The 19,294-nt window shown below is 41.8% G+C and overlaps 1 protein-coding gene across 3 annotated transcripts in view; it reads right to left on the bottom strand.

Moving 5' to 3' along the window:
* Nucleotides 1-308: 308 nt before the first annotated feature.
* The window catches only part of ube2g2 (ubiquitin-conjugating enzyme E2G 2 (UBC7 homolog, yeast)), a 60,473-nt gene continuing 41,487 nt past the window's right edge, over nt 309-19,294 (bottom strand). For all 3 annotated transcript variants that reach the window (XM_069934245.1, XM_069934246.1, XM_069934247.1), the window contains exons 4-6: nt 9,152-9,270; nt 3,634-3,774; nt 309-3,042 (exon numbers count right to left, since the gene is read on the bottom strand). In XM_069934245.1, the coding sequence (XP_069790346.1) occupies nt 2,930-3,042; nt 3,634-3,774; nt 9,152-9,270 (373 nt within the window). In that variant the 3' untranslated portion in view covers nt 309-2,929. The remainder of the gene's footprint in view (nt 3,043-3,633; nt 3,775-9,151; nt 9,271-19,294) is intronic.

Genomic DNA, 19,294 nt, shown 5'->3' with positions numbered 1-19,294 from the left:
TCAAGACAAAGTGCAGAGGAGAGATGACCAGTATAATAAAGATGGGGGCCTGAAGAAAATTGGTGAACCAGGGAGGAGTGAACAACGTCATAGAGGCAGATGACTGGAAGGTCTCAAACAAACAGAGAGAAAGGCAAGAGAAAGAGGTCTGATAGTGGAAAAGGATTCATACAGAGTGGAAGGGGTGATAAGTGGGACAAATGCTGCCAGTACAAGAATGTGAGAAGAGGTGAAAATATATTCTCAACAATCTAAAACCACAAGGCACTCTATTAAACTTTAATCAACATTAATGTCATATCCACTGGTGTCTAGCAAAAAGCTTTATTGTAGTAAAGTCACAGATGTATGCCGATTCCATTAACCTACTGCTACAAATACTCATGCATAGGCTTTAGCTGTTATTGCCATTCTAAATGCACAAAATACCAGTACCATTGAAATGGTGCTGTCAACTGTGGTAATTCTACTACTGGAATACCCAGGCTGTTTGCCTGATCGTTCAATGTGCGGGACTCTGGCACATTCATTCTATTTTAATTGGTCAGCCAGGTAAACCCAAGAGTTGTCCAAGTGGACCCCGAGAATAATAAGAGCAAAAGTTTAAAGTGACAGCACTAACAAAATAATAATTTGTGATATTTTGCACCATTTATAGAACAGACATCACCACCAGGGAAATACAAGACTTATGCATTTGAAACTGAGTCTGTCAAGTTGTAGAACAAAATTCTTCCATTCTGGTCCAATATCTTAACACCAATTTTTGAACATCTTGGAGAACCAGTTATAACAGAAGAATTTCCATCATCCAAAGAATGAGCAACTTGCTACTTTATACAGTTGTTAGGATACATATTGCTGCATTTGAACTATGCATGAATTTGCAGGACATGATGATCAAAAGACTAGAGGAATGAGCTGATAGAGATGAATTAAGAATGGCAGTAGTGCATGTGGGAGGCTCATGTGAAGATAATACATGGTACAAACCAAGTAGCCTATTTTAATGCTATGAATTACCAGTAATCCTGTACAGCTTGTGTTGTATGTGAGATCGGAGAGTGGACTCATTCCAACCATTCAGGCCACTCTAATGCAAGGAATTGCACACTATCAAATAACCAAAGTATACATATGACATGAAACATACATGTTGATACAAAGTATTTCAAATTAGTTGCTCTTGATGTTGAGGGAGTGTCAAAAGAAAGTAAACAACATACTTTACTGCTGAGTAGGCAGTGACAATGGGACATTTTCAAGTCAATGAGGTTCAGAGTACAACCAGCAACATTCAGGGTTATCCACTGAAACTACTTTACTGAAGAGTCAGGCAAGCATCTTGTTACTTCTAAGGGGGGAGGTGGGGGAAGCATTAAGCAATTTTATCTTTCATTTTTGTCATTTTCAGAATTTGGACTTTAGTGAAAAGATCATCGTTCAATGGCCCACCCCAATTCCTCTCGAGAAGTTTATGCGCTGCAATCCCTTTGGTGAAGGCATGGCCACTGCTGTTAGGGTAGGATTTCCAACAGCTAGACTCAGTGATGAAGGAAAGGTGTAATATTTCTCAGACATGATGGTGTGTGGCATGGAAACTCCTGGTGTTGATATTCCATTGGTAGACTTCTGTTGGAGTAACCAGAATGAATAACTACAATGAGCTTTATGGATTGATTGCTTTCATTCAGTTGGAAGGAAAGAACATTGAGGGTGGGGGACACGATGGGAAATCAAGTGGGCTGCTGTCTCTTGAAGCCTCTTCAGCATTTCAGCTGCCCTCATCCAAGCGAGTAGAGGGTATTCCACGTTAGTCCCAACTTCTACCTTAAAGATGGTGGAAAGAATCTGTGGCACTTGGCAAAGCCACAGGAGATGAGCATCTGACTGCTCTTGCAGCCAGAGGATTTCTGTTCCAGTTCAGTTTCGGTCTGATGGTGATGGAATTCAATAATGGCACTGAATAGACCCTCTCTGCTGGAGCTGGTCATTGCCTGGTAATTCTATGGCATGAATGCAACTAGTTTGAATTCTCTCTGGATCTTGTTAAGGCCATGAAGCAGAAGCAGAGTCTTTTCATTCCAGAGCATAATATCCAAACACGTCAGAAAGTGCGCACATAAGTACACACTCCCCTTCTACCCTGAATGGAAGACAAGTACCTCCATCAGATTTCTCTGCTGGTAGGATACCAATAATTTAAAATGTTCTTGGTGGACTGAAGGTATTTTCACCACATATTTGGTGTTTCATGTGGATTAAGTGCTGATTTTTAAATGTCTAAAAGCTTCCTGCCCAACAATGTTTTTATTCACTGTAAGCCTTCGTGGAAATCATAAGTGTGCCAATGTCAGGAGACAGGAGCATATAATTATCACCTGGTAAATGAGATTCCATTCACTGCTAATGTTAAACCATGCTTCACTGATCTCTGCAAGATACTGTGCATCCTTAACAGCCATGGAAACCTTCTTACAAGAGGAAACAAAATGATCCTGTATCTGAAACTGCCTGCATACAACAGAGATTAATTAAATGGCAGGAAATAAACAGTCTCTAATCACTGTCCCCAGGATTAAGCAGGAGTCCAATATAAAGACCACTACCTTTTCCATTAACAGTAACATGTTGGAGAAACAAAACTCATGTTACCACATGTCTTTTGCAGCTGCTATTTTTACCTCTTCAGTTATTCCTTCCAAGTAAGTTCAACTGTTTGCATCCGAAATGGAAAACAAAACACTACTTCAGGAATGAAAGCCACTCAATAGTCTGGAGAAGCAGGGCCAAATAAGTCTGAACTCCAAAGAAAACAGGAAAATCTTAATTTTATCCTTGGATACAAAGAGCAAGAAAATAAACTGCATTGTGCAAAGAATCATTAAATATGGCAGACAATTCCCAGACCATTTGAAGGGCTTTCCAATCACAGTCCAAGGGATTTCCGCACAGTTTGCTGGGCAATTTTGCAGAACTGTACCCGGTCATCACGCCACATCTTCGAGGCATCCACATTAGCCCCACTTTCATCATTAGGCTCTGTGGAAAGAATGTCAGAAGCAAAGTAAGTAGCGAATAAAATGACAGCAACCGCATGTCTAGAATGTTGACTATAACCAGAGGCACAGGAGTACAAGAGAAAACTTTGGTGTTGTATCTACAAATCAAATACAAGAATATGGAGTGATGAGAATAATGAAAGAAATTTGAAATCAAAAAAGATGAGGAGCTTAAGAGTTGCACATCACTAAAAAGGCCAGAAAGCACAAAAGACCCTAGGTAAACAGTGATTGGCCAAGTTCATGTATGGGCAGAATTTTAGATTATCTCGTGATGAAGACAATAGAATGAGGGAGGTCAATCGAAGGGCCTCAAACAGGAAATTCAGGTGATACAGGCAAAAATTGGAAATACTACATATTTAAGGATTTTAAGAAAGGAGAATGGACATAGGTGTCAGCTTCCAAGGACAAGAGGTTAGCAAGCGACAGTAAAATTATAATGCCCAAACAAGGAGAGCACGTGGCATCCAAAAAATGTGATAAAAAATATAATTTCAGAATGGTGCAAAATATCTGAAAAAAAATACCAGGTGCCCCTTCTGATCTTGGAAGAACCGACAAGTTTTACCTGCCAGCATACTGACAACAGAAAGGAGAATCTTCTCAACACTCTGCACAGGACTCCATCGTTCTGCACTGCTCTCGTACCCCATGGGGTCATCACCTGGTGCGTGCAGAATCGAGATGCAAACTCTCCCATCAGGGTAAACTGTGGCAATAAATCAATGATCAAATGTGAAAGGCCACCTCTTGACACAATTAAATATTCACAACTTATTAAATTGTCCCATGATGTAGATTCCCAACAAACAAGAAGCAAAACCTTCCTATTAGAACCACAGAACAAACACTAGTGCATAGAAACAGGTCCTTCTAGTCTGTGCCAAACTATAATTCTACCTAGTCCCACTGACCTGCACCCAGACCCCATTCCTCCATACCCTTCCCATCCATGTACCTGTCCAAATTTTTCTGAAATGTCAAAATTGAGCCTGCATTTGCCAATTCAGCTGGCAGCTTGTTCCACACTCCCTCCACTTTCTGCATGAAGTTCCCCCTAATGTTCCCTTTAAACTTTTCCCCTTTCACCCTTCACCCATATCCTAGAGTCTTTCATCTCTCCTCACCTCAGAAGAAAAAAGCCGACTTGCATTTACGTTATCGATACCCATCATGGTTTTGTATACCTCTATCAAATCTCCGCTGATTCTTGCAACTCTGTTCCTCAGGTTCTGGCAACATCTTAGAAATCTTCTTGGCATTCATTGAATATTATTGATATCTCTTCTGTAGTTCTATCTCTTCTGCACACAATACAGTAGAAGTCAGAAAATCTGAACGGTTCGGGGATTGGCTCGGTCTGGATTTTGGGATTTTCCAGATTCAAATTTAAGGAGGAATAAAGAAGAGATGAACAGGTAAATTTTGATCGTTCATTCATTAGCAAACACAGCATGCCCCATTTATCAAAATGAATAGTTTTAAAGAAAAATAAAGTCAACAAGCATGGTCGCTTGTTGCTGTTGTGCATCTGTGGTGCTTATACATGCGCACACACACATAAAAGCCTGCTAATTTTTTTAAGTTTGGGAGTTTCAAAAAGTCCAGATTCTCAAGTGATCCGGATTTCTGCCATCCGTTTTTTTTAAAGACTTCTACTGTACTCCAAATTTCATCTCACCAATGTCTTATACAACTTCAGCGTAACATCCCAACTCCTTGTGTTGGAGCCACTGTTAATACTCTTTGTATGTGTATGGCTGGCTCACTCCTTGCTGATTCTACCTATAACTCCTCCCCTTTGATTTCCCTAATAAAGGCGGTAACACCATAACCCCTTCCCCAGAACAAGCTCAGGTCTCGGGTAAGCAACATGAGACGTGCCTTCTGTTTATGGTAATAAAAGCCCATCAGTCAGGTAACTTCTAGTCTTTGGAGTTATTGATAGAGCATCAATTTTATTACCATAATTTTTTTGGAATGGACAAGTTGCTGCAACCAGAGGGGCTGGAAATCGACCCACGATCACTGGAAGCATCTGACATGTTCAAACTCTGGCTATGTTGCTTCAACACGTTGCTGCAGGCCTCTTAAGCGATTGTCCAATCCGATGCAGCCAAGCTGCACTTAATGTTCTCACGGGTTTGGCATTTACCCGATGGTCAGAGACTGTGAGACATTCACTGAAGCAATGGACTTTCTGAAAGGCCAGTACCTGGCCCAGGTGTGAATGAGGTCTACGCCAGGCACGTCCTCGCCACGAGTAAGCAGCAATCCGGGGAGTCGATCGATGATTACCTTAGGGTCTTGCGAGACCTTGGGTGGGACTGCAGCTGCAAGCCCGTATCAGCAGAAGAGTACACGGAGAAGTTGATCTGAGATGCCTGTGTAGCAGGCATTCACTGACTGCTAGGACAGGGTGAGCTGAAGCTACAGAAAGCCATCGAGCTAGCTAAAATCTGGAAGTAGCCCTCTGCTACGTGGACTATCTTGACCAATAACACAGCCGCCATGTGGGGAACGCGAGGGTCACCATCTTGGGACGCAGGATCGCAGACCACCCCACGTCCCAACCTGACTACAGCCGCCGGCGAGCACCCGAAGTGCTACTTCTGCGGCCAGCAGAAGCATCCCAGGAAGCGCTGTCCAGCGAAGGACGCGGTCTGTTCCAGCTGTGGGAAGAAGGGACACTATGCAAAGGTTTGCAAATACAAGCAACCTTCTAGCCCAAACAGCGCTGTGTGCGGGCAGCAGGATCTACTGACATCTTTCACTACCAACAAACTACAACAGCACCACACATTGGCCATGGGAGCCACCATCTTAGACTCCGCCATCTTACCAGACCACGAGCCAGTCCAGCGGATCAGACAGCGACGCTACTCTGGCTTCAGTTATGCTCAACCAAAGCAGCCCTTATTAGCTTGCCAGATCATTGATGGACATAGAGGCAAATGGATGCAAGACAAGCTGCATGTTCGATAGCAGAAGCATAGAGAGCTTCCTACACCCCAACACAGTGCAGTATTACTCCCCCGTGGTGAGAGCAGTGAGTCTCCATGGCCTCTAAGTCCCACTCGGCAGAGATCCATGGCAGCTGCATAGTGACGCTGACCATACATAGCATAGAGTGGAAAATTTTTAAACTCCTTGTGCTGCCGCAGCTCTGCGCGGATGTACTACTGGGGTTGGACTTTCAGTGTCACCTTAAGAGCCACCATGGAATATGACAGGCCCCATCACCCCCTCACAATTTGCAACCAACAGCTTTTAAACTGCCCGCCCTCCTTTTGAAACTTGTCTAAACTGCAACCCGCGATCCACCCTCTGTGCACGACCTACGGGCTCTCCACCCTCGGGATTTCCCTCCCACCTTTGTTCGCTAACCTCACGCCCAACTGTAAGCCCATCACCAACAGCAGGCAATAAAGTGCTGGGGACAAGGCCTTTATCAAATCAGAGGTGAGGAAGCTCCTGACTGAGGGAATCATTGAGCCCAGTACCAGTCCCTGAAGACCTCCTATTATACCCAGTGGGTCCCTAACTATGCAGATAAGGCCCACCCACTCAAAAGCCACCTCCTTTCCCCTGTCAGCAGAGGCCTGTGAGGCCTTCAGCCACATCAAAGGCGATATTACCAAATGTGCGATGCACACTGAGAATGAAGCCATCCCGATCCAGGTTGAGTGCGATGCGACCAATTTTGCTCTAGCTGCCACACTTAACCAGACAGGCAGACTCGTAGCATTTTTCTCCACACAAAGGCCCCGAGATTCGGCGGTCCTCCATCAAGGAAGAGGCCCAGAATATTGATGAGGCGGTGCAGCACTGGACGCACTATCTTGCCAGCAAACGATTTACTCTGCTGACTGACCCTTGTGCAGTCATTTTCATGTTCAATAACAAGCAGCTGGATAAAATCAAGAACGACAAGATTCTGAGGTGGAGAATCGAACTCTCTACCTATAACTATTGTATCTTGTAATGGCCTCGAAAGCTCAACAAGCCTTTGGATGTCCTGTCCTGAAGAACTTGTGCCAGTGTACAAATAGACTGTTCACAAACACTCCACAATGACCTCTTCCACCCTGGGGTCACCAGGTTCTTCCATTTTGTTAAAGCCCGCAACCTCCCCTATTCAGTTGAGGACATCAGGACGATGACAAGAACTGCCAGGACTGTGCGCAGTGTAAACCACATTTCTACCAGCCGGACAGGTTGCACCACATTTCTACCAGCCGGACAGGTTGCACCACATTTCTACCAGCCGGACAGGTTGCACCTGATTAAGGCCACCTACCCATTGGAGCACCCGAGCAAGATTTCAAGGGACCCCTGCCCTCTTTGAATCACAATGTGTACTTCCTCAACATCATTGATGAGTACTCACATTTCCTGTTTACCATTCCCTGACCAGCCACCATTATTAAAGCCTTGCACAATTTCTTCACCCTGTTCATATACCCCTACTATATTCATAGCATACGGGGCCCTCCTTTAGGAGTGATGAGCAGCGCCAATATCTGCTGACCTGAGGTATCACCACGAGCAGGACCACCAGCTACAACCCCTGAGGGAATGGCCAGGTGGAAAGGGAGAAGGCCATCATCTGGAAGGCATCCACCTAGATTGGAGGTCAAAAGGCCGGCCTGCCTCCCACTGGCAAGTGATCCTCCCCAAAGCGCTCCATGCAATCTGATCCCTCCTGTGCACTGCCACCAACACCACTCCACATGAAAGGTAGTTTCCCTTCCCCAGGATGTCCATAATCAGGGACTATGCTATGGTTGACATCCTCAGGGCCAGTCCTGCTCTGGAAGCATGTGATAAGTCACAAGTCCGATCCACTGGTTGAGAGGGCCCACCTCTTCCTTGCCAACCCCCAGACGGGCACAAGGACTCTATGTCCTTCCAGGACCTGGCACGTGCAGAAAACCCCAGGACTCCAGCCAACCAACGGGTACATCCACCTCTCCCACTATCATCCACCACATACCATACCCCAGCCCCAACTGTGTCAGTTCAGTTGTCAGACACACAACCCACCGACAATGACCAGACCACACAACAGCTGAGCCACAGCAGGTGCTACAATGGTCACGACGGCAGACAAGACCACCAGACAGACTGAATTTGTGATGGACATAGAACACATTTCACCCTGCCGGACTTCTTTTAAGGGGGGGGGGGGTGGGTGGTGAATATGGTGGAACCACTATTAATACTGTTTGTGTACAGCTGGCCCACACCTTGCCGATTGTCCCTTTTGATTCCCCTAATAAAGGCAGCAACACCATAACCCCTCCCCCAGAACAAGCTTGGCTCTTGGGTCAGCAACATGAGATATGCCTACTCTTTATGGTAATAAAACAGTGGTTCTCAATCTTTTTCTTTCCACTCCCATACCACTTTAAGTTTTCCCTATGCCATAAGTGCTCTGTGATTAGTAAGGGATTGCTTAGGGTGATAAGTGAGTGGAAAGGGAAGGTTGAAAACCACCGTTTTAATCGTCCCTAATTGACTCGTTATGTGCACGGTTTCCTAACTGCAAAGGAAATGGGCCAATGACAATTTTTCTCAAACAAAATATTTCAATAACAATTGGGTCCAGAGCAGTGATTCTCAACCTTCCCTTCCCACTCACATCCCACCTTAAGCAATCCCTTACTAATCACAGAGCACCAATGGCATAGGGATTACATAAAATGGGATGTGAGTGTTAAGAAATAGGTTGAGAACCACTGTAATAAAAGCATATCAGTCAGGTAGCATAGTCTTTGGAGTTATTGATAGCGCATCCCATACATAATACTTTGACTTGTGAAGGCCAATGTGCCAAAAGCTCTCTTTTTGACCCTACCTTCCCGTGGAACCTCTTTCAGAGAACTATGTATCTGTATTCCCAGATCCCTCAATTCTACTGCATTCCTCAGTGCCCTCCTATTTACCACATATGCCCTTGCTTAACTTGTCCATCCAATGCGCAACACCTTCCATTTGTCTACCTTAAATTTCATCTGCTATTTTGCAGCCCATTTTCCAACTGAGAAGTAGAAGCCATCAGGAGTATACAAAGAATGGCTTACCATTTGGGTGAAACATTTCTCCGGTGAAACGCATTTTTGGTGGACTCAATGGGTAATCGTGTGGGAAACTTAGTATAGCTGGAAACACGCCACCTTCAAAACACGTATCCTCGGGGCCCCTATTGAACAAATGGGAGACAGATTTATGGCACAAATGATTTACAGGGATCATATCCATTCCTACTTCCCCACCCCACACTTATTTGAAGTTGCTAAGATTCAACTACAATGGTATCATATTTTAACAGAACAAGATCATGTTTAGCTTGCTTGCAGCTCATGAGATCACAAATCAGAAGAATGCTTCTAGGTGTCAGGTTTATTCAACTCTTGTTTTAAGGAGAACATGGTAGTCCTTTTTCATTTGAAATTGCCATTCACAAATTGTACCAATAATCTCTTTGGCCTCCAACCCCTTTCCAGATTGATTTTTACCCAGCTCTGAACCTAGAGTTATTTTGTCAACTACTGTAATTAGACTGGCTTCAGATCAACTATCTTAAAGCAGAATAGTGGACTTGCAGGAGGGACCGTGAGAGTTCTTAGAAAGCCTAAATTAAAACCTCGATATATGAACTGAGAGGCAATTCATAGGATAGATGAAGGACATAAAGTTTGCCTTTTATTTAAAAACACAACTCCACGCACCACATAAATAGATCACCGTCATATATTCAAAAGAACAAGACTCACCTCAACAATGCAGTTAAAAAGGGTAACATTTTATGGTTTTGCCTATATGAAGCCTGAGAGCTAGCAAAAGGCTGCCAAAAGCAATAATATCCTAGATTTACATTTTTTTTTAAATCAAGACCAGGGAGATATGCATTTTGGAGAATATACAGCACAGAAGACACTTGGCCCAAATGCTTCAAGCAGGTATTTACAAACCTTATCCCATTCAACTATTGGCATAACTCTAGATTTCTTTGAAACATATTTATATGAGCCATCTTAACCAAGTAATTTGTTCATTCTCACTATCTGGTTTTTGATTTCCCCGTGGTATTTCTTACTGATAATCTTAATATGGTTTTGCTCTTGCCCACAAGTAGAAGCTCGCTCTCTCTGTGCCCTCACCTAATTTTTTTTTTTCTATTTTTGAAAGGAATCTATCATCCTTGCTTGATGAGTATATCTTTACAATTCTGGTATAGGTTAATCTTTTCTGCAACCTCTCCCCCATCATAATCATGCAGTTTTGTTGCATGCAAATGGGCCCTTTGGCCCAACTCGTGCATACTGAGATTTTACCCAAGCTAGTCCCATTTGCTTGCATTAGGCCCTTAACCCTCAAGTTTTTTCTTGGATAAGAGGGAAAGGCTTAAAAGGATTCTGAGCAGCTTTTTCACATAGAGGATGAGGACTATTTGGAACTGTATGGATACCTAGGTAAATATTAAACATAATTGTCCACAACTACCACTTTCTCTGGCAGCTAATTCCATATAACCACCGTCCTCAGTGTCCAGCGCTATCTATTGATTTATCTCACAGTTTAATTTGATCACAACAGTGTACAAATTGATTACTGTGATGGTCGAGAAGTACATTCTGAAAGCACCCTTTACGTCCATATCAAAGCAACTTAGTCAACTAGGTTTTTAAAAACTTTAGTCACTGATTTACCAAAGGCATGAACCAATTTGCTCACAGTCTAACAGCAAGTGGCTAGTTACGGTATAATCTGAATTTGAAATGTTGCAGATATGCTGAAAATACTCTGCAAGATGGACAGTATACGTGGACGAGGAAACAGCTAAGCATTTCAGTTCGCTGTCCTTTCAATTATTGACGTGCCCTGAGTCCAGGAGTTGAAAGATTTGGAAACAGGAATCGTCACAGGGTTTCACAGCTGGATTCCTCTAAAATCAATGGCAGTGCCCAATCATGTGAGAATTATGGAGGAGAAAAAAAATCTTCCACATTCCTGTAACAGCAAAGTCTGACACTGGACATTGAGTTCAGTCTGATTCTCGATCAAGAGGGCAAAGGAAAGCAAACTTTACATTTTAAAAATATTTAACTATATCCAAATTCTCTGCCACTGCTCCCTTAATATTGGATACAGCAATTACCCCAAATGGAAAAAAAAATATCAAGCTAATTGACCTGTAATTTCTTGACTTAGACTCCCTTTTGAGGGGCAATAAGTTTACAGTTTTCCAATCAGCCAGAATCCAATGCACTTACAATTCCTGCAACCATTTATTGTACGAATTTTGGACACAGAGGTCCAGGGAGCATGGCACGATAATAGGAATAACTGCTGATCAGTAAATTTTCACAGTTATTACAAATTCTTAAAGTTCTTCCCTCATTTCTGCTCTTTTTTTAGTCGTAGACCAATTTTTTTGTATATTCTACTGTGTTGACATATACAAAGTGTAACGCTTAAAATGTTGCCATTTCCCATTACTCTACATTTCTTTATATACTTGTGAAAATAGACAGCAAGAGGCTCAATTTCTTTCAACCTTATTCATATGATCTTACCTCCATTTTGGTTTAAAAATCATACATTAGTGTTTTAATTTTCCCTCCCCCAAAACTACTTATTTTTATTGCTTTTCATGAATTCAGTTAAAGAGGGTTGTTCTTTTGTAAATTCTGTATTTTCTGAGCCAGTTTTTAATCCTGCAATTTACACCCGATTCAAAAGCAAACTGCTGAAAATCTGCAACAGAACAGAGAACACTAGAAATTCTCGGAAAGTCTGGCAGCATTTATAGAGAGAGAGAGAAGACAAAAATAACGAATTGGATCTGGCCAACTGCCTGAAATTGTGCAGTAGAGCAAAGGCCAAGATCAACCTAGCCATCATCTTTCTGAATGGTAGTGAGGGCTTGAGGGGGCCCTGAGGATTGCTGCTATCATTTAACATAAGCTTGGTATGCCAGAGACAACTCCAATGCTATACTTCAAGAGGCTCATGGAATAATTTAGCACTGCACAAGTGTGTGAGGGCTTCCGTTTATTATGGACCTGAAAAGGAACATCTCCATTGGTAGTTGCATGGTTAACATGTGTATCATCCCAGATTTTGAGCTGAAATGCCTGGAACAGCAAGGACAAAAATGCTTTAAAGTTAGCCACTGTTAACTCAATGCTTCTGGACAGAATGAGAGTGCATTGTCATATACACAAGAACAATGTATAATGCACCAAAATTCTTGCTTGATGCAGCCACACAGGAGCACAATGACAATAGCACAAATATTACTCTTGCTACTGTTGAAAGCTACTGGAGGTCACAGTTTGGTTGTCTTGCACGAGTTGGAAATCTAGGCCAAAAATTGTTGAAAGGATATTTTCAATGCAAAATGTCTCGTTTAGTGGTTTAACATTAGCTTGCATAGAACGTCAATGCTAGAGTGTCTCATCGATTGGCAGGGCAGCAACAATGCTTTTAGCTTCCATCAGAAGGATTATTAATGAGGCCTCTAATAAAAACATCATTTGGCTGTTCCTCTTTAGAATGATTGCCCAGGACAAATGGTCAGCTGATGAGCAAATATTTGCCACTTGATTAAATCAAGAATTCCCTACCTCCCACAGGATCAAGAATAGGGAATTTGTCCTCAACCCTGTTCTGTCATTTAGTTATAATGCAAATAGTTAATAAAAATCAGTCTTTGCACTAACCTATATTTAGTGGTGTTTCACTTCCATTCAAACATGCCAACAGCAAATAGAGATAATTCAACTCCAACTAAGTCTCTTCAATTACATTGCACTTCTCAGCCCCCAGTCTTCATAATCCTTAATACCTTTACTCAACAACATTCAATCAATTTCACTTACAAAATTCTTCACTGATTCCTGGCAACAACTGAATTTTCCATTCTATTTGTGCAAAGATATTTCCAGCCATCATCACATAGTGAACTCTATTTTATGGTGGAGCTCGTTTATTCTGGACTTGCCCACAGGACAAAATAGTTTCCATGTACTATGCCAAATCCTTTAATTGTGCAAACATCTCAACCAGACCATCCAGGCAAAGTGTTTTCATAACTTAACCTTCATACTTTCGTCATTCTCGTCAATCTGTGCTGCATCTCTTCCCAGGCCAATGCATCCTTTCTCAGGTATAGTGTCCAAAACGGACTCTAAATGGGGTCGAACCAGAGTTCATCTATCACAGGAAGGTCATCCCACTTTAAGACAGTGCCACTAGCGAACAAACAGGTTCCATTTTTATAAATGCCCATCTCAATTTTCTCTGCAAGTTGGGAAATACACACAAAAAAAATCAAACATGGTAACAATTCCTCCATAGTGTGGTGATTAATGACATCAAAAGCAAACCATGCAGACAAGAAAGGACAAGTACTGAAAGAGAGGAAACAGGTTCTGCTGTTCAAAGAAACAGAATTCTGAATTTAATAACATTATGGAAGCTCGTTCATATTTGAGTGGGGGGGGGGGGGTGACCATAACCCAGGGATAGTCTAAACTTCAAACATCTCAAGTTACTGGCACTGTAAATGAAGCTTGCTTTAAAAGCTAACCTTAGCTATAATAAGCCTAACGAGTGCCTTTGAAACCCATTTTTGTTTGGAAAGCTAGCACACTCCCTCATTAAATGCATTTCTTTCCACCCAGTCACCTCAATAGCCCCTTACTGCAATTGCAGACAAGAGAAAAAGTTTTTTTAAAAACTCTAATTTCAATACTCTAGTTAAGAGCAGTTCTATCCTTTTCATATAATTATGACATTTTTTTGTTCAAAGTCAACAAATAGAATTTATTTTCATGAAAAATACACTGTACATTTGGTACCAGCAGTTCTGACATTTGGAGACTCACCAAAGGACTGAGCCTCCAGTGATGTGTGATGGCACAAGTCTTGAACTGTTCAAAAATCATATCAGCAGTAGAACTCTTTCACCAATCATAATGTCCTTAATTCATATCCCACTCCACTGACTCAAGTACATTACCAAGGATGACAATCTAATGACAATACGAGGGAGCACTTCAGCATTCACCATTGGAAAAAAAGCGGCACTAACGGAGCTGTTGTAACAGCAGTGCTGCCGCTGGTGCAGACCTGCAGAGAGTGGGGAGCAAAGTCACAGCTCTCCCCCGTAGGTCCAACTGCCCAGTCCGACTGCTGTCAGCTCTGCATAGGCTTTAAATGGCCTGTTAAAGGAGCCAACAGTGGTTTATTTTAAAATTCTGCAACCCTGGGTTCTGGACCCAAGATGGCAGCACCAATGATCAGCAGTGGCCACAAGGGGTTGCAGACTCTGGGGACGTGGAGGACTGGAGCAGGGTACCAGAAAAACGAGACCACTCTCCCACCCCATTTAAGGAGAAGCAGAGGAGACAACCCATGGTGCAGTGACCATGGCGGAAGACCAGTGAGGGGCTCGGAGGCTGAAGAATAGAACACACAGGCAGTGGTGGGCTACTGGTGACTTGAGGTGACGAACTTACACAAGCTGCTGTAGACTGCCGGTGACTGCGGTCAAGGGACTCACACCAGGCTGCGGACTGCTGGAGACTGGCTCAACACTGGCTGAAGGGGATACCAGGTATGGGAACCAAGATGAGAGATGGTGCTGGAGTGTTCCTGATTACATCAGAGTTGTATACCTGGAGTTCGGGGCACTGATTATATGGACCATAGGTTGGGTGGCTGCGGGAGAGCTGGAGGCAAAGCCATGGACATTTCATGACTTGGTGGGATTGGGGGCAGGGGGATGAAATCTATTTTGCTTCTCCTTCTCTGGCTTCAAGAGACACTGGGCAATTTTTGCTGAAAGCAAATCTTTTCCTGCCTTATGGTAAAGGAAATTTTATGTAATAAACACATTTTCTGCTTTATTACATTGATAATAAAATAATCTTGAAAAGAATAATCTTGAACCATGGCTGAAGTATTCTTCCTCTCAATCTCATTATCCTATCATCTCCCCATAATTTTTGATGGCTTTACTAATCATGTCAACCTTATCAACCTCCACTTTAAATCTAATCCAATGATTTGGCTTCCACAGCAGTCCGTGGCAACAAAGTCCACATTCAGTACACTCTGGCTGGAGAAATGTTTCCTCATCTCTGTTTTAAAGGGACATCCTTCTATTCTGAGAATGTGCCCTCTGCTTTCAGATCTCCCACTACTGTAAACATCTTCGACACGTCCACTTGATCCAGCCCTTTAAATAGTCAGTATATTTCATTGAGATTCCCCCTCACCCCCATCCTTCTATTCTCCAGTAAATACAAGCCAAGATCAATCAAATGGTCCTCATATGTTAATCTTCTCACCCCTGGGATCATTACTATAAATCTCCTCTGGACCCTCTCTAACACTAGCACAACTTTCCTGAGATGGGGACCAAAACTGCTCACAATACTCATGTGGTCTGACCAAAACCTTACAAAACCCTATCATGACATTTATATTCTTGTCCTCTGGAAATGAATTTTCCTTCCTTACTACTGACTCAACCTGCAAGTTAACCTTTAGGAAATCCTGCACAAAAGATACCCAAGTTCCTTCAACCTCTGCTTTCTAAATTTTCTCCCCAGTTAGAAAATAATCTAGGCCTTTATTCTTTCCACTAAAGTGCATGACTATACACTTTCCCATGCCGTTTTCCATCTGCCATTCTTTTCCCAGTTTTCCAACTTGTTAAAGTTCCTCTGCAGGCTCCCTGCTTCCTCGACACTTCCTGTCTCTCCACCTATCTTTGTATCATCAGCAAATTGGCCAAAAAACCATCAATTACATCATAAAAATCATTTACATACAAAGTATGTAATGACCACTGTAACATTGCCTTTCTTTCAAAGTCTGTATACAACTCCCATCAGGGACTTTTTTTTTACCCTTCCAGTTTCCCAACTACCTGCAAGGATTCTACATCCTCTGATCCAAGGTCTCTTCTTGCTAAGGATTTAATTTCATTTTTTAAACTAACAGAGCCACCCCATCCCATCTGCCCACCTGCCTGTCTTTTCTGTAGGATGTATATTGGATGATAACTGTGATCCTCTTTCAGCAACATCTCCATCACTCCCTCAACATCGTACCTGTCAAGCTCATCTACCTTGTTTCGTACAATGCATGCATTCAAATACAACACCTTCAGTACCGTGTTCAGCATCCTGCTCTCATTGACTCCATGTTGCCAAAGTTTAAATGATCTCTTTCTAAACTTTGTCCTTTTATCCACCTTCCATATCCCCCCCCCAATCATTCTGGACACTTCCATAACCGGTCCTGTGCTTGCCTTCTCTTTCACCTTAAGAGTTTCCAAATCCTTGCATCCACCTTGCCACTATTTAGTTTAAAGCTCTATCTACAGCCCTAGTTATCCACAAGCTATGTCCCTCCAGCCTGAAAAGGCACCATTTATTCCAACTCTGTTCACTGCATGACAGCCAAGTTTCAAGCCACATTTACACACTTAATTTAATACCTACAGCTCATAATTTATACACCAGCCACTTTGGTGCATCTTGCCAAATGGCTTCTGAATATACATCTACCTGTTCCCCTATCAAAGTTCCTTATCATATGGTTAAATAATTTGAGCAAATTTATCTAACATGATTTACCCTTCATAAAACCATGCTGACTGAGTTAATTATATTGAGCTTTAGAACTATAGAATAATACAGCATTGAACTACTAGTCGCACTGACCTATAATACAATACTTGCATTGAAAACATTTCTACCACATACAACCTGCTGACTTATAATGGTGCATGAAATTTTCACATCATCTTTTCCCTTCTCACACTTCTATCCGTTCTGGCACTCTTGCTCCCATCCCCCTGCAAATCTAGTGATTAGTAAGGGATTACTTAAGGTGGTATGTGGGTGGAAAGATAAGTTTGAAAACCACTGTTTTATTCGTGCCTAATTGACTCGTTATGTGCACAGTTTCATGACTCCAAAGGAAATGGGCCAATGACAATTTTTCTCAAGCAAAATATTTCAGTAACAATTGGGTCTAGAGCAGTGGTTCTCAATCTTTCCCATCCCCACCCACTCACTAACCACTTAGTAATCTTACTAATCACAAAGCACCTATGACATAGAGATTACTGAAGGTGGAATGTTAGTGGAAAGAAGTTTGAAAACTACCATTTTAAATGAATCCGAAATACAGCATCTGAACAGGTAAACACTAGATTAAAATAATTGAGGTGTCATGTGATTTGTACATCAGATAAATCTGTCTGCATACCATACAAAAACAATTGTTTTTCTATCTAAAGTATTAAACATATTTTTTAAAATGCTTTTAAAGCACATTCTTTTCTGGGTGTACCTTTGCATTATAGTCAGAATTATAGAACATATAAATGGGCACTTCAGCCCAACTCATCCATGTGACTACACACTTACTTGAGCTCGTCCCATTTGCTTGTTTGGCCCATATCCCTCTAAATATTTCCCACATTTTGACTGAGTCTTTCATATTGTGAAAGAGCAGGATGCCTTAGAGTTTGTCAAATTTGTTGAGGAAAAACTTCTAAGTCAATACATCAGTACCAACGCTAGAGGGTGCAATACTGGATCTCCCATTAGGAAGTGAGACAAGACAGGTGACAGGAGTACATGTTGGAAGACAGTTTGGGTCCAATGATCATAATGCTATTAGTTTCAAGATAATTATGGATAAGGTTAGGTCTGATTCTTGGGTTGAGATTCTAAATTAAAGAAAGAGAAAGGAAAGTGTGGATTGTTTTCTGGAAAGGATAGGGTCAGTAAGTGGAAGCCCTTCAAAAGGTGAAATTTGGAGTGTTCAGAGTTTGTCTGTTTTTGTCAGGATTAAAGGCAAAGTTAACAGGCATAAGAAACCTTGGTTTACAAGGTGTAACAAGCCCAGAGGACCCCAAAACTAAGCAGCAATAGAAATTCACAAAGATAAATGGTTACTAAAATAAAAGTTGCTTTTAATTTTCTTTAAACATAAAAACAGGATCAAACTTTAACTTATTATTATTAACTTAACTCCCTTCTAATTCCAAGCTTACATGTATGTAACGTGTTCAGGAAAGTTCTTTGCTTTAATAGTCCAGTCATTCACTTTCCTAAGTTCACTGGTATTGGGCAATTCTTATACTGTGCACAGAATTTAACATTTATGAATTTTCACCAGGCTCTGGCGCTTAAAATTAAATGTTTACTGCTCAGGAAGGTTCTTGTTGGTTTCAGAGAGATATTTGTTGCTCATTGGACACACACAAGCTGATTTCCTCCAATCAGTCACTTCAGTATCATGCTGAAGAAACTTGCCCCATCATGGGTTTTCCAAATGATAACCTTGTCTTCCAGGTCACCACAGAGTTCCTCTGGTTTCCCTTATTTCAGGAGAAACACTCTAGCCAGCCATTTCCTGTGTAAGGACTACAAAGGTCTTCAATAGACTGAACTCAAAACTCACAACCCCTCTTCAAAATGGGGTCTTTCAACAAGCCTGTCAGTTTGCCATGTCGCAGCCTCAAAAGCGACTGCAGAATCGACTTCTCTCTATGAGAAGAATACGGTTTTTCATTCCTTTCTCTCTGCTTGTAAAAACCAGAACCCCTCCCAAGGCTCCGATCCCAATCCTTGAAAGATCTTTATCAGCATTTGAGCCTGGATTTTTCCATTTGCACCTGCTTTGGAAATTCTTTCCAAAGCAGTTCCATTGTCTTTGCAAAAATCACTGGAGCCTGAATGTCCAGCTTCAGCAAAGCTCTTACATTTCAAATGAGATGTGAAATGTAAGTATCTGTTTGTGAAGTGACCTACACTAAACCACCCCAATCTCTTTTAAAAACATATTTATATATAATATAACCTGTAACAAGAGATATTAGGAATCTGGTCAAGAGAGAGGTGTATAGCAGATATAGGCAACAGGGAGCAAATGAGGTACATGTGGAGTATTAAAAAAAAGAGCATTAAAAAAAAATAACCAAGAGAAAAATCAGGAAGACAAAAATTTGCTTTGGAGGTGAAAAAAAATCCTAAGGGCTTCTGTCGGTATATTAAGAGCAAAATAATAGAAAGGGACAAAATTGGTCCTCTTGTATGGAGCCATAAGAGATGGGGGAAAAAAGTTCTTAGGGGTCTTTTTTTTGCATTTGTATTTGTACTTTGCATTTGTATTTTAGAGTATAGGGAAGT

Source organism: Narcine bancroftii, chromosome 4 (genome assembly GCF_036971445.1).
Source record: "Narcine bancroftii isolate sNarBan1 chromosome 4, sNarBan1.hap1, whole genome shotgun sequence".
In the NCBI taxonomy this organism is placed as follows: Eukaryota; Metazoa; Chordata; class Chondrichthyes; order Torpediniformes; family Narcinidae; genus Narcine; species Narcine bancroftii.
Note: the sequence above shows the minus strand (reverse complement) of the source record. Positions and strands in the feature narration are given on the sequence as shown.